Below are 27,495 nucleotides of genomic sequence, written 5' to 3'. Positions count from 1 at the left end.
TCTGAAAAAATAATCATTTGTGAAATTTTCTGATCTCTGCGAAAAACAAGATTTTCAAAAAATGTCTACGTGGTTTATGGATGGTCCCTGATCTGTATCTGTTCTATTCAAAAATAATTCAAAAAAACGATACTTAATCCACCTTAAGGTGGTTGGTGCCTTCCTCACATTCATAAAGTGAATACACTACACAGGGGTGCCCAACCTTTAAGTTCTGCGGGCCAGATCTGATTGGTCTGAAGCAGTGGCGGGCCGGAACTAATATTTTATAAAATTTGAAAGGTAAACACATTTATTTTTTATTTTAAAGTAAGTAAATAAAAGAACTTGTGTTGCAAATAAGATTCATATATCTTGATTTTAAGAATAAAACTCAAGGATAACTTTCAAAATGTCTTTATTTGACTTATTTCAATTTTTGTTTGTTTAAAATTGTATAGTACAATCAAATACTTTGATATAATATTTTATTTAAAAAAACACCTTCAAATTTCAATGGTCGTTGAAAATTTTGAAGTTTCATTTCCTCAACACTACCTACAATATAAAAAAATCAATGAGACATGATAAAATTATTCAAACGCAATTTGGATTCGAATATCCTTTACAAAAAAACTTTTTGCGTTTTTGTGCACCTTTATTGAAAAATTAAATAAAAATATTTTAAACTGATTTTAAAAACACACAAATTTTAAAATTAATAAAATATATTTAAAATCATTTTCAATTTGTTTAACTTCGAAATTTAAAGCTTATTAAAAATACATTTTTTGCACCCTAATTTCTTGACTGAGACATTTTTTAAATACTTTTAAAATATTTGCAGCGATCTATTTTCAGTATGAATAACTTGCTTTTTAAAGCTTTTTTTTAAAAAAAAAAACAAAAACTGAATCACTGAAAAGTTCTTCTAGAAAAATATATTGGTTTTTGCTTACTTATTTATAAAAAAAATAGAAAATAGAAAACGACTTCAAAAACAAAAACTGATTTTTTTTTAAATTTAGTCTCTTTTTGTACATTTTTAGACAACAATCAAAGTTTTTTCATAAATGTCACAATTTTACGCAATGTTTTCTTGTACCATTTTTCATTTTAAAAATATCAATCAAGAAAATATTAGAATTAAATTCAAACTTGAAGAATTTTGTATAAATATGTATACATTTGATCTGAACCTTATTTTGTTTTTTTTTTTTCAGACAATTAATTAATTTATTTAATAAGGGCCGGTCATAGGACATTTTTGAAAAACCGTCGCGGGCTGGATGAAATGGCTTCACGGGCCGGATCCGGCCCGCGGGCCGGACTTTGGGCAGGCCTGCACTACACAGTCTCAAATCAAATCAAATTATTCGCTCATACAGCATTACCTTGGCGTTCTCGAATGCGAGATTCTTACTCGAAACTAGGTGTCCGAAGGCTTGATTGTTGAGGCAAGTGCAAACCTCTTTTCACACCTAAGCTTCCATCCACCCCGGGATTCGAACTGACGACCTTTGGATTGTTAGTCCAACTGCCTACCAGCGACTCCACCGAGACAGGACCCAGGGAGACGACTCCTGCACCTGGACTGAGCTAACGACCTAACCACTAAGTAAGACCGGGACCAACATTTAACTTCCCTGTCCGACGGAAGGCGTGATCAGACAAATCTCGTCTCAAAATTTTCCACTGGGACCTTCTGGGATCAAACCCAGGCCGACTGGGTGAGAGGCAACCACGCTTACCACTACACCACGGTCCCGGATGTACTAAACAGTCTCAAGTGTGTATAAATAACACTTACTGTATCAAAATATCTAAGGTCCGGCCTGGTAAAAGTGTGATAAAACACTAAAGTACAGTCGACTCTCTGGTTGTCAATATCAAAGGGACCGTCGAGAAAGAGGAGCATCAGTTTACAGAACGATGCAAAATGATGACTCGATCGAAATTTATTTTTTCTTGATAACCAGCTATGGGAGAGAATCATGGCAACGTCCAGCAAACAAAAACAAAGAAATGTCAAACACCCTTCAAAGCTTCGTTTATCAAAGAAAAATGTCTATGCAAGCCACGAGAAAGTGAAATTATTGACAACCGGAATAGATGTTTAAAGCAAATAGAATCCAAGGGACCGTAGAGGAAGAGATCTTTCAAGCAAGAGAAAATATCGAGGAATAAAGACAATCGAAGTATGCAGTTTGAAGGAACTGAAGAATTCATCGGAGCAATATTGATATCGAGAAGATCGACAGCCAGAGAGTCGACTGTACTTATAACTTTTGATGGGGTTGTCAGATTTTCAATGTTTTGGACTCTTCGGAAAGATCTCTTGATTATACACCCAAAGATAGGTCGCATGGTAGATCCGGACAACGTGTTCATCAAAATATGTGAGATCCGGTCTCTAAAAAGTGTATAAATAACACTTAAGTGGTTATAACTTTTGATAGGGTAGTTAGATTTTCAAAGTTTTGGGCTCGTTGGAAAGGTCTTTCAAATACCTTTCTAAAAATGTATATCGTTCTTAAAAAACCCCTTTTACAATCTTCCGAAGTTAAGCTAAAATCGTTTTTAGCATAACTCTCGAAGATCTTTTCTAAACTTTATAATATTAACTAGGGTATTGTGGGACCAAAACGGATCGAATGAGACCAAAACGGTCCAAATTGGTTTAGCCATTCCGGAGATAATCGTGTGCATATTTTTTGGTGCACAGATTTACAGATGTGGCAGTGCGTGGCCGAATGGTTAAGCTGTCCGCTTTGTAAGCGGATGATTCTGGGTTCGATTCCCATCTGCTGCAACCTTCCATCGGGTGAGGAAGTAAAATATCGGTCCCGGCCTTGGTTGTTAGGCCGTTAAGTCATTCCAGGTGTAAGAGTCGTCTCCTGCCATAAGTACAAACAACACACCAAACCAAGCCTACTCCGGTGGAATCGCTGGCGGCGGTTGGACTCGCAATCCGAAGGTCGTCAGTTCAAACACTGGGGTGGAAGGTTCCTTGGAGTAGAAAGAGGTTTGGGTGCTCTCCCCATTCAAGCCTTCGGACTCCTAGGTTCGAGCAGAAACTTGCAAAGACCCAGGGGTCGTTAATGTGGATGGTTTGATTTTTTTTTAGATTTACAGACATACACATACACACGCACAGACAGAATTTGATTCTGAGTCGATAGGTATACGTGCAGGTGGGTCTACGAGGTCGAATAAAAAAGTTCATTTTTCGAGTGATTTTATAGCCTTTCCTCATTGAGGTGAGGAAGGCAAAATCCAGATATTTGCAGTAACAAGGCTAACACAGCTGTTCCAATTCTCCCCATGTGTCCCGATTCACCCCGGTACGACGGTACATATTTTATTTTGTTTTTCATTAAATAAACAAAACAAAATGTGTACAACCACCGACAGAAATTTTCGTCTATCAAAACAAGATTAGGCTGGTACAAATATTTTTAAAAGTTTTTGTCACCCCCCCCCCCCTTCAAAATTGGCCCGAAAAATCAGGGGGCAAAAAAAATATTTTTACAATAAACTTCAAAATTTCAATGAAAATTCAAGTGCAACCAACTGAAATCAAATTAAAATACATTCTCCTGCGTTTAAAATCATTTTTAGCATGTTTGGGTTTATTAAAAAATCTTAAGATTTTTTGAAAATTTTCGATGCAAAATCTTTTTTTTCGATACAGTTTTTGTCAGATCTTAGATTTTTTGAAAACTAATGATTGGAAAACAACTGAACTAGTGTAAAATGCATTTTAAAAAACTTTTTTCATTTAATTGTGAAGACAATGGCTTGTTATTTAAATTTTTATATTTTTTTATTTTTTTGCCCCCCCTTGACCTCAGCCAGGGCCGAGGGACAAAAACTTTTTTAAATATTTGCATCGGCCTTAAGGAATCAAAACAAAATTGGCTTACACACTGATTGAGTAATACCAAATCTAGTTTGACCAAAAAAGGCGGAGAGAAAAAGTGCGGCGAGAGTGGAAATCGCTCAGTGTGATTTAGTGCCAGAGCGACAATATTGCCCAGGCCCTCTAAAAGCTACATTCACGTGCCGCGGAAGATGAGTGGGAGCTATTTTTCCTCGTTTCACAACATTTCAAAGGCCCCTATCATGCTGATCAATACCGGCGCCTGCTACGACCAGTAGTAGGTTCAATGAGTTTTGAGGGGTTTTTTAGTAAGACGGGTAAGAGGTCAGGATACACGGGTGGCAGTAGGGTAGAGTAGTCATCAATGAGACACGGGGAACAATGATAAAATGGCTCTCACAAGTCGTAGTTTCAACCAATCAGGCTCATATTTTAGGGAAAGGTGTATCTACTGGATACACGTCTGCCATAATAGTGGCTTTGGTTATGGACGCTCCCTTGCAAAGTTATTCATAAATGTTTGATTTTGGGGTGTAAATGTAAACTATGACTGAAAATTACATTTTCGCTTATATTCTGCCAATAATACAAAAACTAAAATTTCTCCAAACTTCTTTCGTCATTTCATAGGGCATGAGTTGGACTACAATGGCCTTTCATTAGAATTGACCAAAATTAAGAATATACCCAGAATCCAGGGCTGTCTCATTGTTCCCCACTCTTTTCAGCCTATGGGTAACAATGAGACACTTTGATTTTTCTTCATTAAATTTTTCAAAATCTAGGGAAATCCTTCAAAACATGAATCGAAAGTGATTTTTGGCATATTTATTGAGTTTTGACTTCATTTAGCCAAACATATAAAGTTAAATGGTATAAATAAATGAATTTTATTAAATTTAAATAATTTTTAGTATAACTTTTGTTAATGAAAGCTTCAAGTTGGCAAAATTGCTCTAAAATATTCAAGGTAAATCATCTGCAATGGAACAAAAAAAAAACATGATGTTTTATTAGAAAAGTATTGATTTTCGTAAAGTGTCTCATTGTTCCCACCTGTCTCATTGTTCCTGCCAAGTGCGTCTACAATGAGACAGTTGGATAGCTCTGGCTGTAGTGGTCGGATCGATCTCATATTTTGGTCAATGTTAGAACACATTAAAAGAAAGAAAATGCAACAAAAAGCTTATTAAAACATGCTGATTAAAAAAATACAAAAATCGTTGAAAGTTAAAAACCAAAAGCGTCTCATTGATGACTACCCTACCCTACGTAACCATGAGCAATTTGTTTATCGGTTGAAAATTTTGAATCTCCCTCCCACTAACATTCACACAAGATCCTCTGCAATTATGTTTAGCTTTAAGAAAAATGTAATTACAAAAGCTGACTCGGGCGTAACCAGGTCCAGTACCTAAAAGGACCTGATAAAAATAATTTTACGAAAATAATAATAATAATAATAATTTTGAATCTTAGGCAGCTGGCTGTGATTTAAATATATAATTGATTTGATCACGATTCCTCAGAAATTCTTCGTCGGCGTGCCTTCCGATTATCGATGATGTATGAAGGACTTAATCAAGCAATACGATTTGCGATGGTATGGCGATTGTCCACGATCCATACAAAAAAGTTTTTTTGCATAGATCATAAAATTTTACGAATGATACTTTTTTAACATTGAAAAAAATCAGATTAACAGTTTCACTATTTTATTTCAAATTAATTTTAACCAACACCTTCAACTTTACCGAAGACATCAATTCGGTCAGTTTTTTTTTGTCATTTGCCCTTTATTTGTAATGTAATGTAGTAATGTAATGAAAGAAATATGAAAACAGAACAAAAATTCAAAACTAACATTGTGAAACCGATTGAATTACAACATCATTTTTCAACAAACCCCCTTTTCCTCCCCCACAACAGAAGCAGCAGCAAAATGGTGATCGAGCCCATGCCGGCCCGCGTCGTCGAGGACATCAAAGCGTCCCCGCAGGGCAGCCCCTCGCCCGGTACGCCCACCACACCCCACGCGCTCGACCGGTCCGCGGCGAAGCGAGCCGAGCTGCGCAAGCTGGAGCAGGAACGTCGACGGCGGGAAGCTGTAAGTGTGGAGCGGGTTTTCTTTCTCAAGAAGGATACATTTTAAAATATTTAATTTTTTGTTTCGCAGATGGCCGGCCAGATCGACATGAACATGCAAAGCGACTTGATGGCGGCGTTCGAAGAGTCGCTGTAAATATGCGCTGCGCTGTGTGTCACACCACCCTCCCCGTTCCCGGAAGACGGAATGTAACTTTTTTTTTGTGTGTATGTGGGGAGGAACCACGGACGCAAGATAGTAACCATTATGTAGTAAATAAGGTGACATTATAATTTGTGATATGTAACGTAAATATATTAAAAATATATATTTAAACGAAAAGAGGATGAAAACATAACGTAAATTTTGACATGCGGAGGAGGGAGTCATTATGTGTTCTAATTTGCGGCGAAACGGGCCGAGAACTGTAACAATATGCAAGTAGAGCAAGAGAAAGCAGAAGAAGGAGAAGATTCCGTTGTTAGAGAAAGTAATGAAATGAAGTTTCCACGAATCAATGTTACTCTAAATTTCGAGTGTTAGCAGTAAACGGCAGATGAACCGTAAGAACAGCCAAAAAAACAACAAAACGAATGAAACGAAAATTTGCTTTCGATTTTCGGTCCTATGGGTATGACCATTATCATTATTTGTTACTAATAAGAGTGCTCTTCAGCAGTTTGAAAAGTGCATAGCTTCTTTTTTATTTAATACTATCAAGTTGTACATTACGTGACAGTCCAGAGTTGATTAAATCAAGAGATAGTGTAATTTACCAAGCTGTATCTATTTAAGAAATATATTATAATTTTGGTTCTTTTATTTTTACAACACAAAACTTATTATTTCCTAGTTTTATTTGTCCAATATTAGGTATATCAAATTAGGTAGGCATTTTGAAAATATACGAAAATAATAAGCACCTACGAAACACACCACCAACGACTTGATTATTCTTTTCGAAGGTCTTTTCTGTTCCACACCTCCGAACTCAGCTTTATTTGTTTTCCCGGTCCCATTTTGTTGTTCCTTTGTCTGCCTCCTTTAAAACGTTGTTGGAATTCGAAGCAACAAATCTTAGTCAGTTCAGCTAGTTTTGCGAAAGAAAAGTCCTTCAAGCAAACAACAAACTAAAACTATGAGATTAGAACCGAAAGCGACGCGCGCGGTTTCGGAGTTTCGGGGTTCATCGTGTCACACACACACATTTGTACATAAACCAAACTTCATCAACCCTCCACACACAAAAAAAACCAAGTCAATGTGCTACATAATTTATATGCGATCAAACAACACTACTATGTGGCGTAAGGAAAACTGATGTAAATGATGTTAATAACACTAATTGCTGTAAACCGCATTGTAAAATACTACACACAATATTCATAGCGCGTAAAAAAGTAAGAAAAAACTGTAAAATGTAGTGAAAATCTATGCATGGTGTAATGTTCATAAACAAAACAATTCAAGTATCGGAAGCAAGAAAATTGGTTGAAAAAATCGTGTAAAACACACTTTCTAATAAATGACTAAATTAAACAAAATTTAAAGAAAAACAAAAACAAAACTCTGCACATTAAATCCATCTCAGTCCCAAAAAAACAGGAACGGAGCCCACGTGCAAGAAGGAAAATAAAAAAAAAACCATCAAGAAGATTCGTTTGGCTTTTCTCTGTTTCTTTCGAATGGTCCAATTTTCTACTAGTTTTTATGAGAGTATTACTAGAAATATTACGAGTGATGGTTGCCGAGCGAAGCGCCACCGGCTTCGGAGGATGTCGATTATTGATGTGTCCTCGTCGTCGTCGTCGTTTCCTGTGTGTCGCGACAGCTAAGCTAAACCAGAGAAGGCACCACAGTGTCGCGGTGAGTTGAGGGGTTCGTTCACGTGCGCGGGCTGAGATATAGTAATAAAGAAGCGCGAAACGATAAAGGAAGCGAATGTTTTTGAACAGAGCAATAGATGTAGTAGTTTAGTTAAGAATCCAAAAAATGGTAGACGAGAAAAGGAGAAAAGAGGAAAAAAACATAAATAAAATACAATTTTTATTGACTTAAATACAATCAAACACTGATATAAAAAAAAGCATGGAAGTAAAGATTGCTGAACGTTGACAGAAATTTGAATTATTACACCGTGTTTTCTTTGGCTAGCAGATATATCACAACAATTCGGATTCTTTTTTATCACAGCCATCAAGATTATTTAAAACATTTCTTGTTTCCTCCCTAAGGCATTTAATTTTCAAAAATGGCATTTGGGGTGCCCCGGGGTCCCCTGAGGGCGCAGCACAAATCGGCAACTTGGCGAATTTGCAAAATGCTAAGTTTATCTAGGGCCGGCGGTCGGCGGTAATCTCGACTAATTTTAAAATATGTGTTTTTGTGTGAAATGGATGTTTGGTTTTTTTCATCTCGGTGAAATTTTTGGTGAGACGAAATTTTTGTTGCAAAATTGATTTATGATGCAGCACCTTTTTTTTTATTTGATGGTTTTATAAATACAAATTATGATTTTTATGAAGTTTCAATAAATGCATTACGGTACGATAAATTCTTTATCTTAAGACTTTTTTACTTAACATTAACGGGGAAATTCACATAAGTTTGGCAGGTTAAGAATTCGATTGTAATTCCGTCCAATTTGATGGTTTTCACTTATTGCTTATTTTGCAAAACTTGCTTGCTCACTTCCTTAGGGCTCGTGCATACACCACGTGGCCTACAAATATAAGATCATCTCTTCGATTTCAATTGCTCGAACCTTTCCCAATTACGTCCCTTCTTGAATTGCTGAAGAATTTGGTTCTTCGATCGCAATCGTAAGGTTTTACGCCACCTTTTGGCGGAATTTTGTCATTTTTGCCTCTCCCCATACACTTTTTCGAATTTTATTTCACAACGATAAAACAAGTGGACGATGGAATTGGATGCCGTGCCCCTATCTATTCGTATAACGTAATACAGCTATTCTATGTTAAGTGATTGTAGACAGTCGATTACGATTGTACTTTAATGGGTGCTCTCTCGCGCTTTCTTTCTCTGAGATTGTGTCTCACAAACCTTGATTGTACCTAAAGCCAAGAAATACCCAGTCTTTTAAATCTACTATCCACAGAGTTAAGACGTAATTTTATTCAAAACTAATCCAACCGTTTCTACGTACAACTCCATCACGTAAGTTAATTTACCCTTTTCGATGAAAAAAAAAATAAAAATAAAAAATATTAATTACGGCCTGTAGGGCATTACATAGCCTTGATCGGCAACGCCTCACGGAAACGATCAACAGATCAAAGTGACCTAGTGCGAGGTCCGAATTGGAAATTTGTATTCTCTGTCAAAATCTAGTTCAATCAGACCTATGTCTGAAGTAGCTTCTTTGTGTGGCCTTTACAGGTTATGGGTCCAGACCACGGAGTTCGAAGAAGTTGCTTGAATTTTTCCTTGTAAGACCGAAGAAAAAGTCTGATGGGAACTGATGTTCCACATGTAGGTGCTGCTAGCACACACGGGTCTTCTGGGTTGTATCGAAAAATGTGGCACATGTTGAAGCTGCTGGTGGTATGAATGCCTTCACGTACAGATTTTCCCAAGATCATAATCGACTGCAACGACAATAAGCTTATAAACAGATCAATGATCCAGATTCGGGAAATTGCACGAATGTCGAGAACACAACATCTCTGAGTGTTGAGCAGACCATCCACAGAGTTAAAACCGATTCTGTTCCGATTAAGTTCGTAAGATTGCCTCACTTCCATCGCGCAGGAAAAAGAAAGGATAACTCAGAGGCATAAGGTTTCTGAGATTATTGATGTTGAGTTTTGCATCGGCGTTTAGGCACTTGAATCTTACATCCCAAGTTGGGAAGCTGAATTCATAAAACAAAATTGGGGGTGCTGATGGAGAGAATCGATTTGTTTTATTCTTCTGGTGTGGTGAAGCGCATTTCACAGAGCATCAAAACAAGAAATCACGTTTTTTTGCACTTTAAAATCGAATCGATATGTTGAACTTTTATCATAAGTTAAAATAAAACAAATGGATTTCAATAAATACGAAAAAAGAAACAACTTTTTTATTAAACGAAACAACGTTAAAAATTCCTCTTTCCAAAGCCCCGCTTAAACTTGGACGCCGACGGCTTCTCGGCCGCTTCTCCCTGCACCGGTTTGTGCGCCACGTGCAAAATTTCCCACAGCATTTTCGCGTGCAGTTCCGTGCCCAGCAGCTCGCGCAGTTCTTCCTGCGATTTCTGGAGCAATTCCTTCAGATTTTTACACTTTCGCATAACTTTTCCGATGTTCTTGGAGTTAATCCCCGGCAGCTTGATGAGAAAGTCGTGAATGTTCGGGTTCGAACTCTCGGCAATGTTCTCCATCTCGCTCGGCCCACCAGCTTCATCGGAGCCCACGAGCGCCGCCACATCCGGATCGGGCTCCAGCTTGCCCTGCTTCAACTCTTCAAACAGCTGCGCCGTCGCGTACGGACTCGGCGACCAGACGAGCTTCAGCTTCGGAAAGTGCATCGTCAGCAGCTGCAGCTTTTGCATAATGTCCGCGTTCGAGGAGCCGGCGTCGCCCGACACGACAAAGTTGCGCTGCAGGTGGAACGGTTTGTTCTGGTCGAACTCGATCAGCAGCATGGGCTTGGCGTAGAAGCGCGTCATCTGGACGCACTGGTTGTAGAGGCGGCCCGAGTTGAGCGAACCGATCAGGTCGGAAATTGATTTGCGCTCGACGCAAATTTCTGGGGAAAGGATGTAGTCACCGATCTGGAAGATTTGAGTTTGATTTTGATTACATTTCTTGTTAGTAATTCAGACGTGCGTGGTGATTATTGCATTCGATCGTAATAAAAAGTCCTTTGTCAATATTACGATCTTAAGGTGAAATTCCAGAACAACCTATTCGGGCTTCTTCTTCCTCTTCTTCTTCTTGGTATCATCATCGAAATCATCAATCATTTTCAGAATGCATGTGTTGGTAAAACTGTCACACATACCAATACAATCCTGATCTTGTTTACAAACACTTACTTATTGTTTGCTAACAAAAGTAAACATTTACAAAAAGGTTAATTCATCTAGCAGTGGGAATTGGCTGATGCACAAAGTGATTTGTGATTTTTTTTTTTTATAAGCTCTGTCTCCTTTTTGCACACAGGTGGTGGTTGAGTGTATTGCGATTTGTAATTTGTCGAATTGTTTTTAATTCAATACTCTGATTCTTTATAGAAACTGATAAATAGAACTAAACATTTTGTTATCAGTATGAAAAATTTCGTTGATTTCGGCAACGAAACATTTTTGTAAATTTAACGAACCCAATTTCGTAAGACTTGAGCATATTTGATCACTAATACAACCAAACGTAACTAAATTTTAGTGTTTTGTACAAAAAGATTTGTACTTTTTAATCTTCGTAGCTTTACTAAAAAGATGTGTTCATTGTACAAAATTTTTCGTACCGTTTTATTTGTTGCGGTGGAATTTATTCACGAAAATTGTCGTGTTAGTTACGAAACTATTTCGATAACTTTTATTTTTGTAGCTTTTACTAATAAATGGATAAATGTTATGAATTATTCTTTATATATGGATTGAATATGGCGGGCAGATTTGGAATATAATACCTTTATGTCATTTTATATTTCTTTTGCAATACATATAAATATAACTTAATTTTGTAACACTTTTTTGAATAAAAAAATCGTTTTCCTGCATTCTCATTATGCACCATTTCCTGCTCTACGGTGCGCATCTGTTCTTCGTTTTCCAACGGGAACTTGGTTTACGCTGGCATGGTGGCCACCGTCTTCCAGGGCACGTCCAGCAGGATTCTTTTTTTAGGTCAGCCAGAAGATGATCCGACGGCTCATCCAGCAACACGTCACACCGATTCGCAAATCCTCGGCGAGAATGATGCGCGAGTGCATCTGCTTTGTTCAGTCCTCGCCGGCGAGAAACTACGAGCGCGACCTGGCCACGGCCGTCGTCCAGGATCTAGAGCACCTGACCACCATGATAAGTGCGGCCGAGGGTCAGCTACTGGAGGAGAACTACCCGTCGTTGGTTTCGCTGGCCGGTGCGCTGCAAGAGTTGTCCCACTTTTTGGTAAATTTGGCTCCAACCAGCGGCAGATACGAGGACGACGAGGCGAGCAGGAGTGATGTTTACCGCCGGATCTACGTACTCGTCAAAATGCTATCCGATAAAGACGAGGGGGTCAAAGAGCGGCAGGCGTTGTTCTGGCATGTTGGCCACCAGCTACAAAGGCACGTCCAGCAGGCTCGTCATCGTTCAGGTCACCCGGATGAGTTTGAAGAAGGTTCTCCTGGACGAGACGCGACCTATTTTGAGAAAAATATGCGCCGAAAAGAACAAAACCAAATCAAAATTGGAATCGAAGGCAATTTTTTCAAAATTGGAAGATCGAACAGGATGAGTGCGGAAAAGGGCATTTTTTTTAGAGAAATCAGTTGTTATAGCACTGCAAAAACTTACCTTTTGAAGCTCCACAATCAAGCAGTGCAGTGGAGTTGATTCCGACAAGTCCTAATTATTTTTTCTCGATCGCGAACGGTCATCAAGAACTTTTTTCACCGTCGATTCCGCCGCTATTTTTTTTTCGCTCTTAGCTGCTTGACAGTTCAGGTTCAGTGTTTTTGTTCGCTCTCTGTTTTCGCTGTTTTCCCCTCTAACTGACAGTTGGGCTGTCTGCAATAGCAGTGAGGCCAGGTCGATGGTGACTAAAAATCCTTGTTGTTTCTTTTTACTTTGATTGCCTTTTTTGGCCAATTGAATGCTGCCTAAATATTTTTTTATATCATAAAAAATATATTCTCTTTTTTCCAAACTCAAATGTTTGTGTTTGGTTGAAATTAGAATAAAAAAAAACTTCTTGGGTAAATTTTGCTGATTTATTTGACTGGCAACACTTAGCACACTGATTCATACACTTTTGGATAGGGCTTGTGCCAAATTAAACTGAGGCACGAGGCTTTGTTTTAGCACGCCTTTTTCAAATGTGCAGTGAGAAATGATGATTTACCAAATAATTCACACACACTTTGAAAGAGTAGTGTGTACGATGCGTACAGATAAAGACAAATACAAAGATAATATTTTCGGTCGGTTGTTCGGGTTCTGGTAAAGTCGGCAAATTGTGATAAAATTGTACTTTTTTGGCTCGTCAAAACCAGTGTTTCGGAAAGTTTTTACCATAAAAAGATGTGCTTAGTGATACCAGACCGATCCGCCCAGAGAGATAGGCAGAAAAATATAAAATAAAGTGGGGCTCAGATTTGAGAAGAAGAAGTATATTTTTCGGGAAAAAGAAGAAACCGTGGTGCAATTGTTTAGTGACTCTAATTTAGACTGAGTTTTTGGAAGTTTTTGGACAAAATTTGGAGCCAAACTTAGTGAGGAAGGTAAATCATGGTCATACTTGGTTGGTGATAACGTTTGGAAAAGGTAGGTGGCAAAATAGTGAGTCTAGAGTCGAATGTCTAGCAGTGGAAATTTTTCGTTGCTGGGGTCTAAGGTAAAACAACCAATCATTAATGAGAATTAAGGGGCAGTGACGGCAGCCTTTTCCGCCATTTTTCTGTTGTTTTGGAATTTCACCTTAATTTCTCGACTCACGATCGAGATTTCTCGATATTAAGATTACGACTTACCATCGACAAATCTCAATCTACCATCGAGAAATTACGATCGTTATTTGTAATACAATTTTTTAAGTTATTTTTTTAATGTAAAAAAATAACAAAAATTTCAAAAATTTCAAAAATTTTAAAAATTTCACAAATTTCAAAAATTTCAAGAATTTCAAAAATTTTAAAAATTTCAAAAATTTCAAAAATTTCAAAAATTTCAAAAATTTCAAAAATTTCAAAAATTTCAAAAATTTTAAAAATTTCAAAAATTTTAAAATTTCAAAATTTTAAAATTTCAAAAATTTCAAAAATTTTAAAAATTTCAAAAATTTTAAAAATTTAAAAAATTTCAAAAATTTCAAAAATTTCAAAAATTTCAAAAATTTCAAAAATTTCAAAAATTTCAAAAATTACAAAAATTTCAAAAATTTTAAAAATTTCAAAAGTTTTAAAAGTTTCAAAAGTTTTAAATATTTTAAATATTTTAAAAAATTAAAATTTTTAAAAATGTCAAGTATTTAAAATATTTCAAAAATTTAAAAATATTTAAAAATTTCAAAAATTTCGAAATTTTTAAATATTTCAAATATTTCATTTTTTTTAATTTAAAAAAAAACAAAAGTTTAGAAATTTAAAAAAAAATAATTAAAAAAATATAAAAAAATTCAAAAGATTAAAAAAAATTAAAAAATTAAAAATTGAGAATTTTAAAATTTCAAAAAATAAAAATTTCAAAAACTTTAAAAGATAAGATGCTATTATTTTTTGATTTAATTTCTGATATAATCTAAATTAAGCTTTTCTTGAAACTTTCAAAACATTTTTTTTTAATTTTTTTTGGAATTTGTGATTTTTTTTAAAAAATTTTGATTTTTTGTGAAAATTTTGATTTTTTAAATTTTTGTTTTTTTTTTAATTTATTAAATTTATCTGAAATTTCTGCAGATCATGAATTTTTGAAAGTTTTGAAAACGATCGTATATATGTCATATCGAGATTTTCTCGATGTCGGTCGTAATTTGTCGATGGTAGATCGGGAAATTACGATCGAATGATCTCAATCTGCTATCGACAAATTACGATCGAATGATCTCAATCTACTTTCGACAAATTACGATCGAGAAATCTCGATCGGAGTCGAGAAATTACGATCGAATGCAATAATCACCACGGTGAACTTACCGTGATGGTGAGCGGGACGACCTCGATTCCACGCCGATGGATGAGGCACGGCAAATCGGACCGGAACTCACGCATGTCCACGATGATTCGTGGCGTTACGGGGACCTGTTCGTCGGCGGCTTGGCCTCCGGCTTGCCGGGAGGAAACTTCCTGTGCCTTCTGCAGCATCGTGATGGCGTCCTCGGACTTGCCGTCCTGGTACTCCGGAACGACCATTGTTCGCTTGGTGTCGATCAACAGTTCGAAGGCCTGCTTCTCTCGTCGGAGCGAAGTTAGATAGGACTGTTCTTCAACGGTTTTCGAGTGAATTATCACAAACACGCGAACTCTGGTCAGTTCCGTTCGCTGCTGGCGAGCTTCGAACACTTCAATCTGTCGGATCGCCGTTACGTTGCTGTGGTACATGACGATGTAACGGGGCTTGATCTCCTCCAGCGTTCGGTCCAGTGATGCGATCCCGTTGATTTCGCTCTTGAACGTTTGAATGAATACGATTGGTCGGCTGCTTTCCTTTTCAATTCTGGTCATGTCCAACTGTTCCATCTCGGCAAACGACTCAAATTCGCCGTTCTCCAACTGGGTGATGTCGCACAGATCGTCCAATTCTCCGTCGTCCGACATGGTGCGATTCGCGTCTCCTTTCTGAGACATCGTTAGGATGTACGAATCCCGGAAGCAATGGTACTCTTCACTCTCCTCTTTCGCAAGCAATTCCGCCTCCATTTCGGAAACCTTTTTCCGATCTTCTTCCTCTTCCCGTTTGCGAGCTTCCTCCTCTTCGGCCTCCTTCTTGGCCGCCTCTGCTCGTCGTTTGGCGATCCGTTCCTTCAGGAAACCAGTCTTGCTCGTCGACCCCTCCACTGACGTCGATTCCTTCAGCACAGCTTCCTTCGGTTTGACCTGAACCTGCTGAATCCGGAACGGGTTCGGCTCATCCTCCCGGTTGATGTGCCGGTAGCTTTCGGCCAGCTTCGCCACCGTCACGTCGTTCTTCATCGCCATGTGAAAGAGATATTTTTCGGGGCCTTGCGTGAGATACTGGTTCAGCTGGTAGCAGGTTCGCGCGTCCTGGCACAGCACCAGCACCTTCACCTGCTGGCGCAGATACTTTTGGCGCTCTTCCTTTTTGCGGATCTTGCCGGCCGTTTCCTTCACGTCGGTTGGAATTTCCTTGCGCAGTACTTCCGACAAGGACTTCCACTTGGGGCATTGCTCCGGGTCGAATTCTGTAAAGCGGTAAAGGTTTAACACTAATAATCAAGAATGGAATCTATTTGTACCGTCATTCCGGTTGAAGACCCTCTCCTTGCAAATGTTGAAAATCTTTTCCGCAGAATCTAGAATGGTCCAGCCGGAATTGCTGAGCGCGTACTCAGTCGAGCGATATTTCTTCATTACAGCGTACAACGTGACGGCATCGTGGTACAGAGTTGTTCTGAAAGTTGTAAAATATTCATAAAGTGTTCAAACAAAGAAACCAGCTCCAACTTACATCATCAAACTTCGCAACACCTTCAAATCTGCCACGATCAGCTTGGTCTGCGAGCTGAGCTGGTGCCAAATGCTGTCCAGCTGGGACTGCAGAATTTTGTGAAACTGTTTGGTGACGCAATTCTCCACTGTAATCTCCTGCAGTTCCACGAGACGATTCAAACTTTTGATGTTCTTCACCAGGTAATTCATAATGTCCAGAATGTTGGCTTGCAGAAGAATCATGTTCTGGCTCATCGGTATCTGCAGCTCCACGACGACCGGCTCGTACGGTTTCAGGGACTTTTGTATCGTTGCGTGAAACCGTGGCCAAATGAATAACTCCCTCACAAACAGGTTGCGCATGACCTTCTCCACGTGGCCGTATCCGTAAGTAAACGCTTCAACGTTTCTCGAAAACGCCTTGATGAACCCTGTTTTATTCTTCTGCCTATACAATCGAAGCGCGAAAGCTTCCTGGCACGACTCTATAATCTCATGAGCCTTCACCACAATTATCCCAGTGATTAGCTCAATCGGAATCCTACCCTTTAGCAAATCAACCACCAAAATCCGCGTACTCATAAACTGAATCCCCCCCAAGCAGATAAACCCGTTCGCGTTCCGTGGCATTCGTCGAGGACTCGTGAACGTGCTGGCTGTCCAACTGCGACGTGAGCAACTTCTCCTCGTAATCGGAGCAATTTACGACCAACACCAGCGTCGTCGAATCGCAGAAAATCTTCAACAGATTCTGCAATACCTTTTCATACGTGATTCCCCTAAAATTTAAATTTGATTAAATTGAATTAACCAAACTCAAAACCCAAAACAAACTCACTTGGCGCACACGGTCAGCCCGTCCGAGTGCAGCACGTCGAAAAACATCTGCCGCTCGTACTCCAGCATGGACACCCCGTGCGAGGCCAGGAATTCCTCCGCGTCAACCAATTCGCCCAGCGCCTGGTCGTCGCTTTCCTCCCGCGTGCGCTGCAGGTCCGCCTCGGCTTGTTCGGCCGAGCAGGCCAGGGCCGCGTCCAGCTGGTCGTCTTCTTCGTCCATGGTGCCGTGCTGGGCGGTCACAATCCGGAATATAACGTGAATGTTCTTGGTGAAAATAACTGCCGCGGAATCAAAACAAAACAAATAAACGTCAAAGAGGGTTGTTGCACGCTTGTGGAATGTGGTGTTAAAATGGGTGAAATGCTTTCGAGAATAGTTGATGTGGGACTACGTTTTGTGGATTTTTTTCAGAGAGATTTTGTAATTCGGTCCTAAAATTAAGCTTAGGAGCGAGTCCATGAGCAAAGCATAACCATTTCGCATCGACCTCACGAATCTGCCTGAAATTTTCAGGGGTTGTTTGTACATATAAAACTAGCATCTGGCCAAAATATGAGCACTCTAGGGAAGTGGGGCGAATCGGGACACAAAGTTTGAAGGTTCAAAAACGTCATAAATCTCAAAAAGGCTATAACTTGGGCAAAATTCAACTAAATTTCAAAATTCAAAATGCATCCGAAAGGACTTAAAAAATGCAACAAAATGCAGGGTAGAGCATCCCAATTGTTTAAATTTAAAGGGAGTTATTGGCATTTTAGTGAAAAAATAGCATAATTTTCAAACTCAAATAAAAAAGTGTTCCATCCAGATATCAACTCGGTTCGACCTGCAGCTTGTAGGGGACATATGGGACTACCATCTGAGACTGAAAACGACCTTGTTCTTGCATGAGAGTGACCCCAGTCAAATCAATCCGAATTCTGAAACGGAATTTGTATACGATTCTAATTAGATTCCGTTTCAGAATTCGGACATTTTGAATTGATTCATGAATAGAGTTATCTACGCGCGCATGTATTGCATGTACGTACACGAAAAAGATTGAGGTTAAATTTTGTACCAGCCAGCAAACCAAATGGCGTGCTAGTGTGCGTGAGCGCGGGCTTAGATAACTTTATGGACCATTAGTGTGTAATATGGTTGTATCAGCCCTCTGTCTCAAACTTTGGGGAGTTGTTGAGGACCCCAAAAGGAATTGAAAAAGTGCTGTGCTGGAAAATCGATTTAGATATTACACCCTAATGGACCATTCTTTATTTTGCGGATCTGAACGTGTTGACGTTGCCGAGCATGCCAGACTCGCCGAGGTCGCAGTATCCGACGCTACCTCCGACGATGCATCAGCATTATTTGGAGAGTTTGTAGCAGTACCATAGGCGGGGAGCAAAGTAAGGAGGGGTTTGTCAACGATGGGAGATTGCTGATTAACTTTGTGTTTTTTTAGGTGGTTTCTTTGTCGGTTTTCCGTTAAACTTCCCGTTGTCTAATCCGGCTTGGATGCGCATCTGTTCGATGGTGGAAAAAGAGGTGGCGATGTTTTAATCGTAAACAAACGTTATTTGTTGTTAATTTATTAATTTCGGCAGTTAATCAATTAAATGATTTTTTTTTACTATTGTCGCGCCCCTCGCACGTATCAGCTTTGCACTACTTCAGGGTTGCAAAAGCGCAGAAAATACTTATTGAACGAACCACTTCGTGCATAAACCACGTGGACACTTTTTTGGAAATCTCAATCCCCCCCCCCCTCCCCCTTCGTGGACAATTGTCCATACAAAAAAAAACTTTTTTGTATGGAGCGTAGACAACCGAACCCCCCCTCCCCCCCCTAAAGTTTATGGATGGTCCCATTCCAGTTCACCTTATTTTTCGCACATGACTTTTGACTTCCGAAAATGGCTCACTAGGGTGTAATATCAAAGTCGATTTTCCAGCTCAGCACTTGGGACCGATTGGTTTAGTCCTCACTTTGCGCAAAGCGATTCAATTTTCCATATAAATTTGTATGGGGAAAACCATTTTTTAGGATTTTGATATTCAACAATTCGACGTTTCAGGCCATATCAAAACTGGACTCATATTCGGATGCTCTGGAAGGTGCTCTACAACTTTGCCGAAGAGAGTATGGTGCTAACTTGCTCCTGAAAAAAGATATAGAGCCGTCAAAACTCGTCTAAATCGTGATTTTCGAGCAAAAAACGCGTTTTAGCACCATACTCTCTTCTGGAAAGTTGTAGAGCAGATTCCAGAGCATCCGAATATGAGTCCGGTTTTGATATAGCATGAAACGTGGATTTAATAAATATCAAAATCCAAAAAAATGGTTTTCTCCATACAAATTTATATGGAAAATTGAATCGCTTTGCGCAAAGTGAGGACTAAACCAATTGGTCCCAAACTTTGGGGAGTTGTTGAGGACCCCAATAGGAACTGAAAAAGTGCTCACTAAATTTGGACAACTTTAATTTTTTTCCATATAACCATATTACACCCTAATGGCTCACTTGATCGTTTATTGTCGTAAATCAGTGCTGTTAACGAGCAACACGTTCGTGCGCTATTTTTTCTGCTCTTTGTGGAAAAAATGGCCGGAAAGTCGTGTGTAAATGTAAATCTTTTAACTTTTCTGTATTTATATTTGTACATATCGTTCTGTTTGAATATAATACAATAAAACAAATTTAGAATAGATTTAAAAAGTTAAAGATAAAGAATGCAAATGATTATATGAGCTTAACTGATAAGTAATGACTCATGAACCTATTGTTTTTGCACGACGGTAACTGACTCCAACCGGGCTATAATTTATGAGTTTCTATGAATCTCTGCAGCACAACACTACTCAACCAAACTCCTTCCTGGTCTACACCTGTGGCTGTGGCCAGAATCTCATCACTTCCAGCTCTCCAGCTCTGGTGCGAGTATCGGTTGGTTTGGAACCATCGGAGCATAAACACGCAGCCCTTCAAGAGGGGAGTCCTAATGAATAATGACGTTGGTTGGATCCAAACCTTGTGGGAGCGAGGAGTGTGTTGAACGCCCCATCGGAATGTGTCTACCGATAGGAACTCCACGGGGGACTACATCTGTGGCAATAAAGGGAAGTGATTTCTCTCCGTTCGTACGAACCGGAAGCTTGCAGTGAAAAACAGCATACAATTTATTAAAAGCCAATTTGACACAGAAGATTTCGAACTATGATGTTTAATTAATTGATGGTATCATTCATGCAAATTTGTAGCACCCTCGCAAGGTATTTGTTAGATATTGCAATGTTCAGAAGGCTTTGCTTTGATGAAAATTTAATTTAATTAAAATGTTATCCCAGGATTGCTGTAGTATTTCCACCAATTAAAGTGTATTCTATTGTACAACTTTGACTTAAGTGGTTGTTTTTATATTAACAATTGAATTGTTAACCCAATTGTGTCAAATTTCTTTTCTTGTCTAAAGTTCGATAAAAATTTTACAAAATAACTCTTAGTCAAATCATTCGTCAATTTAAACTTTCTAATACACTCAAAACCCAATGGTTGGACACAGTGTCAGTTCGTCACTATTTAGTTTGACTTTGACCAACCAACGGAGTACAAACTAAAAAAGTGTCAAACGAAAAAGTGACCAACCACAGGGGGTTGAGTGTACTCATCTGAGCGCCTTAACCATAAAATAGTACAACAAGGTGTACTGTCTGAAGTTATTCGCCTTCAAAGTCGGAGGGCTAAAACATTCGCAACAAGCACTGCTGTACATCGTCCGAGAAACTTTTGGCACTCAGAGGGAGTGTGGATTTCGTAGTCCCTTCCGGGACAGACACACAAATAATAGTGTTAGACCCTTTGCTCTAAATAGAACCGGTGTGCCACAGTCAACATCCGGTTTTTCTTTCTAACATGGCCAGGTTTTGACCCAGCTGTGTTTTGGAATAAACTCCATCCCACTCGCAGTCCACTGACTTAAGCCACAGCTCTGAAGACAACTCCGTATTCCGAATGCCGATTGTTACTTGCTTGAGGATACATCGCAGGTCCTTAAATAATGCAACTGAGTAATCTCTAAATTTTCATGATTTCTAAAGCAGAATGTGTTGAATGTTTCTATCAAATCCCTAAAATATTTTCATTCGATTCATTAACAGCAATTTCCCAAGAAAACAGCATGATCCGAAAAAAAAAATTCACCGATCTGGCTCAATTTTTTTCTGGGGGTTCCTTGGCCGAAATAATTAGACCCGTATTTTTTTTGTTAGGCCATTAGGGTGACATACGCCGTGTTAGGGTGGTCCAAAAAATTGCAATTTTCGTCGATTTTCGCAAAAATCACTTTTTTCAAAAAATCATATCTCCGCGCCATTTCATCCGATTTTAGCTGTCCTAGATGCAAAAGAAAGGTGATTAGTTTGGTTATTTGGGAAAATTGTAAGAAGTTTCAAACATCTAGCTAAATATAGCTGTTTTGAAGTTCTCGGGAACAAAGAGCCTATGTCTAAATTTTTTTTTATCGGATTTCTCGGAAAATTTCAAATAATTTATCAAAAAATGGTGAAGTTATGTTTTCAATACTCTGAGATACGATTTTTTGAAAATAAAAACTGGGGTTTTCGACGTGCCACGCGCAAAAATGGGAAAATGACGAAAACGGGGAAAATCGACTTTTTTCACTAAAACTGCGATAACTTGAAAATTTCAGCGATGACTTACACATGTTAGGGTACCAAAAGTTGCGTATTTCAATTACGAATTTCATTCGTCATTTTCCCATTTTTGCGCGTGACGTGTCGAAAAACCCAGTTTTTATTTTCAAAAAAAATCTTATCTCAGAGTATTGAAAACATACTTCACCATTTTTTGATAATGTGAAATTTTTCGAGAAATCCGATAAAAAACATTTTCAGACATAGGCTCTTTGGTCCCGAGAACTTCGAAACGGCATTTTAAGTTTTCATACGACATTTGCAAATGTTTAGCTATATTTTTGAAACTTCTTACTATTTTTCCCAAATAGCCAAACTAATCACCTTTCTTTTGCATCTAGGACAGCTAAAATCGGATGAAATGGCTCGGAGATATGATTTTTTGAAAAAGTGGTTTTTGCGAAAATCGACGAAAATTGCCATTTTTTGGACCACCCTAACACGGCGTAGGTCACCCTAATGGCCAAACAAAAAAATACGGGTCCAATTATTTCGGCCAAGGAACCCCCAGAAAAATTTTGAGCCCGATCGGAGGACTTTTTTTTTCGAATCATGCTGTTTTCGTGGGGAATTGCTGTATGAATATGTTTGCTCTTCTCTCTCCGTTATTAGTAAACGAAGAAATTGAAAAAAAAAAAACAAAACTTTATCAAGTCATGTTGTCTGATCATAAAAAGCTTTAATAAAAATGCTAATAATTTACAGATAGTAGAATTAAACAAGGAAAAGCTCTCGTATCTTATGCAAATCCGCAAAAAGAGAAATCAGTGTGAATAATTCAACAAATATGTTTCCGTGGCAGGTCTGCGGCTTGAGGCAGCGCCAAACAACTGAAAGTTCCAACATTGTTGGATCCGTTGTGAGGTGGCTGGCTGACTAAGCCAAAATCTTCGTCATGGCCTAGGGGTTGAGCTCAGGGAAGAACAAGGTCCCTGCGGGCTCTCTACAAGCATTTTTCAAATTGCAGCTATAGCTAACCAAATCCTTGCTGCACCCGCACGGGCCACCTGAAGTCCGCTGAGCTATCTGCAATGTATGTTTATAAGTGTGTTGGTGCTTGTGTACCGCGTAGCTGCAGGTGGAAATATTTATTATGCTCTTGATAGCGGAAGGAGGTCTATGCTAATATTACGGTTGCGCTTTCACCTGCTCTGTACACCTTACTCAGTGCAGTGTGGTCGGTCGTACTGCTGCAAAACTCTTTCGGCAGGTTTACGTACACTAAAGCCAACCTAAACGTATTTTGAGAGGATCCTCCACATATAGTGATTGTAACAAAGGTATGAGCTTGTTGTTGCTAGATCAATGTCAAGTTTGTTAGCAAAAATGTTAACAAAGTGGTTACAAGGAGTGTTTACAAGGGTCGTGCATAAACCACGTGGTCTCCTTAGGGGGTCCGAAATCCGACCGAAAAAAAACCATGAAAAGTCGACGGCTGACCACGTGGCCTTTAAAAAAAATCTTTTCTTTAAAAAAAAAAACAAAAAAATACGCGCTTTGAATTTACTTATATGCATAAATTTTTTGTTACACTTCAAAACCATACAATTATTGTGTTTAACATGTCATAATATTTTCCAATTCAATATTGAATTATATTTTTCGGCAGATTCATATCAATACTTCGAGCCTGTAATTGAATGTACACTTTTTAATACTCATGTAACTACGTTTTGCAAAAGTTTAAAAGCTGTTAAAAAATAAAGTGACAGTATCCAAAGTTAATATACCCTAAAAAATGCGTACCAAAATGCAAACACAATTTCATTTTTTTGTTGATGGTATCAAGTAGCTAAAAATGTCCTTGCAAATTTGCATTGAAAGTAGATGTAGTCTTCGATAGTTCTATTTTGGAACAACTTAAAAAATAAATATTGCTGACAATTTTATAAGATTTTCGTAACAAGGCAAAAAACTAAATATGTATTATAAATGAAGTGTCTAAAAATGATTCTCTGCGAAAAAAAAAATCAAAATCTCAGATCTTAGCTAATTACCGTAGCTGGTCCTATAAGTGATCGAAGAATCTTAATCGAAAGATTTCCTTTTGACACTTAAAACAAACTCAAGATATCTGGTATCTCCTCTCTCATGCAATATTTTTTTAAGTTCAAAGAAACTAAAAACCCCAATTTCAGGATTATCGCGCAAAATTTCAGATTCACTACCTCATTTGCAAGTGAAACGTCTCCGCGGTGAAAATCCGCGGAGACAAGCCCGAAAACCTGTGAGTTGAAGTTATCGTTCCAACGTTTTAGGGAGGCTTTGGCTTCCGTGTATATTGGACATGCGTTGGGCGTCCCAGTGTTAATAATTTCAAAGATATTGAAAAGATTGGAAAATTAACTTATTTAATATTTTTTTGTATTTATTTTGAGGTAATATCTCCAACCAAAAGTTGGTTCAAAAATCTTAAATCGTAGATAATTGCCTATTGAAACAACTGAAAAAAATGTAAAATAAATTCCAAATTTTAGCTCAATCTTTTTTAAATTTATCAAAACACGTAGTCGATAGCAAAATCAATTTAAAGTAAGAGTAAGACTTAAACAATTTGGTTGTCCATGACTTAAGGAATGATTTTTAGCGCGTTGTCTACAACTTTTCCAAAGACACGAAATCGATTTTCGAGCAATTCTATACAAAATCGGTCTTTATTCTTAAATTTTAATTTTTTGCTTTTTTTAATCCGTCTGAAACCTTTTTTGGTGCCCAAGCCATTTTGCATAATTAGTTTGTCCATAGAGCAATTCCAGCCCAAAACAGGAATTTTTCAGGTACTTTTTTCTCGACCCTCTCCGATTTCAATGAAACTTTGTAGACATGTTATCCTACGCTTATATAAGCCATTTTTGTGTATATGGAGCCAGTTCCACACGATGATGACATTTGAGAAGGGCGTAAGTGTTTTAAATATTTTTGTAATTCGGAATTTAAATATTTCTGTATTTCGAAGCCGTTGCATCGTATCAAAATGTGGTCAAAGACAAACGTGTAGGAAATTTGACGGGCTTTTCGATAAAAATACACTGAAAGAAAAAACTTTTATGAGATTTTTGATTTTTAAGTTTAAAAGTCAAATTTGAGGGAGCCCATTTTTTTCGTTCAAAATTTTGTGAAGATAGCCTAAGATGTTACAAAAGACTCACGAAAAATGCAAGATGGAGCAACTCACCTAAAAAAATACAAAAATCATTTACTGAAACTGTTTTTTTGAAAAGTGCTCTAAACGTCAACATTTTCAAAAACCGAATACGGGAATCGATTTTCCAGACAATTTTACATAAAAGTCTCCATATTAACCATTGTCCTAAGTCCAATCCTTGTAAAATTACAGCGGTTTTAAAAATAAAAATGTTGAAAAAATAGGTTTTTTGATGGTTTTTGGCGATTTCTATATGACAGACTTGATTTTTCAGTCTCGTAAATATTTTTACCGGAAAGCTCGTCCAATTTCCCATTAGTTTGTCTTTGACTACATTTCAATTGGTTGTATGAGCTTGCAGATATAAGCTAATTACATGGCTCATAATTGAAAACATCATATTTTTTCAGTGTAGTTTAGTAACCTGGATAGTAAATTAGCTTATATCTGTAAGCCCATACAACCAATTGAAATGTAGTCAAAGACAAACTAATGGGAAATTGGACGAGCTTTCCGGTAAAAATATTTACGAGACTGAAAAATCAAGTCTGTCATATAGCAATTGCCAAAAACCATCAAAAAACCTATTTTTTCAACATTTTTATTTTAAAACCGCTGTAACTTCACAAGGATTGGACTTAGGACAATGGTCAATATGAAGACTTATGTAAAATTGTCTGGAGAATCGATTCCCGTATTCGGTTTTTGAAAATTTTGACGTTTAGAGCACTTTTCAAAAACAGTTTCAGTAAATGATTTTTGTATTTTTTAGGTGAGTTGCTCCATCCTGCATTTTTCGTGAGTCTTTGTAACATCTTAGGCTATCTTCACAAAAATTTTGAACGAAAAAAATCGTGGGCTCCCCCTCAAATTTGACTTTTAAACTTAAAAATCAAAAAATCTCATAAAAGTTGGGTGTTTTTTTCTTTCAGTGTATTTTGATCGAAAAGCCCGTCAAATTTCCTACACGTTTGTCTTTGACCACATTTTGATACGATGCAACGGCTTCGAAATACAGAAATATTTAAATTCCGAATTACAAAAATATTTAAAACACTTACGCCCTTCTCAAATGTCATTATCGAGTGGAACTGGCTCCATATACACAAAAATGGCTTATACAAGCGAAGGATAACATGTCTACAAAGTTTCATTGAAATCGGAGAGGGTCGGGTACAACCGATTCCCTATTTGGCATGGAATTGCTCCATATAGTTTTCCATACAAATTTGGCAGCAATGAAAATTAAAAAATCTGTATCTTTTGATGAAATTTTTGGTCGATTTGGTGTCTTCGGCAAAGTTGTAGGTATGAAATCGTTGTTTGAGTTATGAATTTTTTAATCAATTCTTTGTTGCTTTGTTGCTAAGATATTGCCATGCAAAGATTTTAAAACAGAAAAATGGATGTTTACTACTCAAACAACCCATAATTTTCTCATGTCGATATCTCAGCAACTAATGGTGCGATTTTCAATGTTTATAAATAAAACTTTCGTGAAATTTTCCGACCTTTTCGAAATCAATATTTTCAAAAAAAATTAAGACTAACATTTCCAAAGGTCGTACTATGGAATGTTTGTTCCTGTCTCTGATTTTTGTTCGGAGAAAAAAATTAAACAGCTCGACTTTTTTGGACACACTGAATCATTGGAATCAATCATGCTTAATTAAAATGAAAAGTTGCTTTAGTTTGGATTTTTATGAATGTTTGGAATAAAATAAATATTAACTAGGAGCTTTCGTAACTAGATATTTTCCTTAAAATTAAATGATTTTTTTTCCTGAAACAAAACTTTTCTATTGAATTAATTTAGATTTTAAGAAAATATTTTAAAGCGCATTTAAACATGAATGCTGTTTATATATCAAAATAGCTTTAATTCTTAAAGCATATTTATTCTGGATACAATTAATTGCAGTGGGTCTCGTGGCGCAGGGGTAGCGGCTTCGGCTGCCGATCCCGATGATGCTATGAGACGCGGGTTCGATTCCCGCCTTATCCACTGAGCTTCTATCGGATGGTGAAGTAAAACGTCGGTCCCGGTTTCTCCTGTCTCGTCAGAGGCGCTGGAGCAGAAATCCCACGTTAGAGGAAGGCCATGCCCCGGGGGGCGTAGTGCCAATAGTTTCGTTTTTTCGTTTTAATTGCACTGCAATTCCATAATTTTGAATTACTAAGTTGCTTGTTTTGTTGAGAGCATTTTTTACTTTCTGTACCATTTCAATAAATTGTTATACTGTTATTATTTACCTTATACTTTGTAATATCATACTTTTTTCACACTTTTAAGTGAATTTGTGTGTTTTTTTTATATATTATTAAATTGGTTTTAACAGCACCTACACAAATTAAAATGTTTTCTGTTTGACCCAATGTCACCCCCTCTAAAGGGTGAGTTTGAGTTAATTTTAAATCGATTGGCATTTATGAACGGTGTGATTATACTAGCCATATTCTGGGAAAATGTTGGTAAATTCAGGAGCATTCCCCAACAATATTTATTTCGATATAATTTGAAATGTTTTTATTGTATTAAAATAACAACAGTA

At 37.7% G+C, this 27,495-nt stretch overlaps 2 protein-coding genes across 2 annotated transcripts in view; one reads left to right on the top strand and one right to left on the bottom strand.

Moving 5' to 3' along the window:
- LOC6035833 (homeotic protein female sterile) overlaps positions 1-8,076 on the top strand; it is a 37,839-nt gene extending 29,763 nt beyond the window's left edge. Inside the window, 2 exon segments of the mRNA XM_038261898.1 lie at positions 5,792-5,969; positions 6,039-8,076. Of these exon segments, the coding sequence (XP_038117826.1) occupies positions 5,792-5,969; positions 6,039-6,104 (244 nt within the window). The 3' untranslated portion in view covers positions 6,105-8,076.
- Positions 8,077-9,997: 1,921 nt separating this feature from the next.
- Positions 9,998-17,407, bottom strand: LOC6035836 (DNA repair endonuclease XPF). The gene is given in 6 exon segments (XM_038261899.1): positions 9,998-10,725; positions 14,793-16,018; positions 16,073-16,227; positions 16,285-16,865; positions 16,867-17,044; positions 17,104-17,407. Coding segments are annotated over 6 exon segments (3,039 nt in total). The 5' UTR covers positions 17,325-17,407; the 3' UTR covers positions 9,998-10,047.
- Between the last annotated feature and the right edge of the window lie 10,088 nt (positions 17,408-27,495).

The sequence above is a fragment of the Culex quinquefasciatus genome, chromosome 3 (assembly GCF_015732765.1).
Source record: "Culex quinquefasciatus strain JHB chromosome 3, VPISU_Cqui_1.0_pri_paternal, whole genome shotgun sequence".
NCBI classification, from domain to species: domain Eukaryota; kingdom Metazoa; phylum Arthropoda; class Insecta; order Diptera; family Culicidae; genus Culex; species Culex quinquefasciatus.
This window is presented reverse-complemented; position numbering and strand designations above follow the sequence as displayed.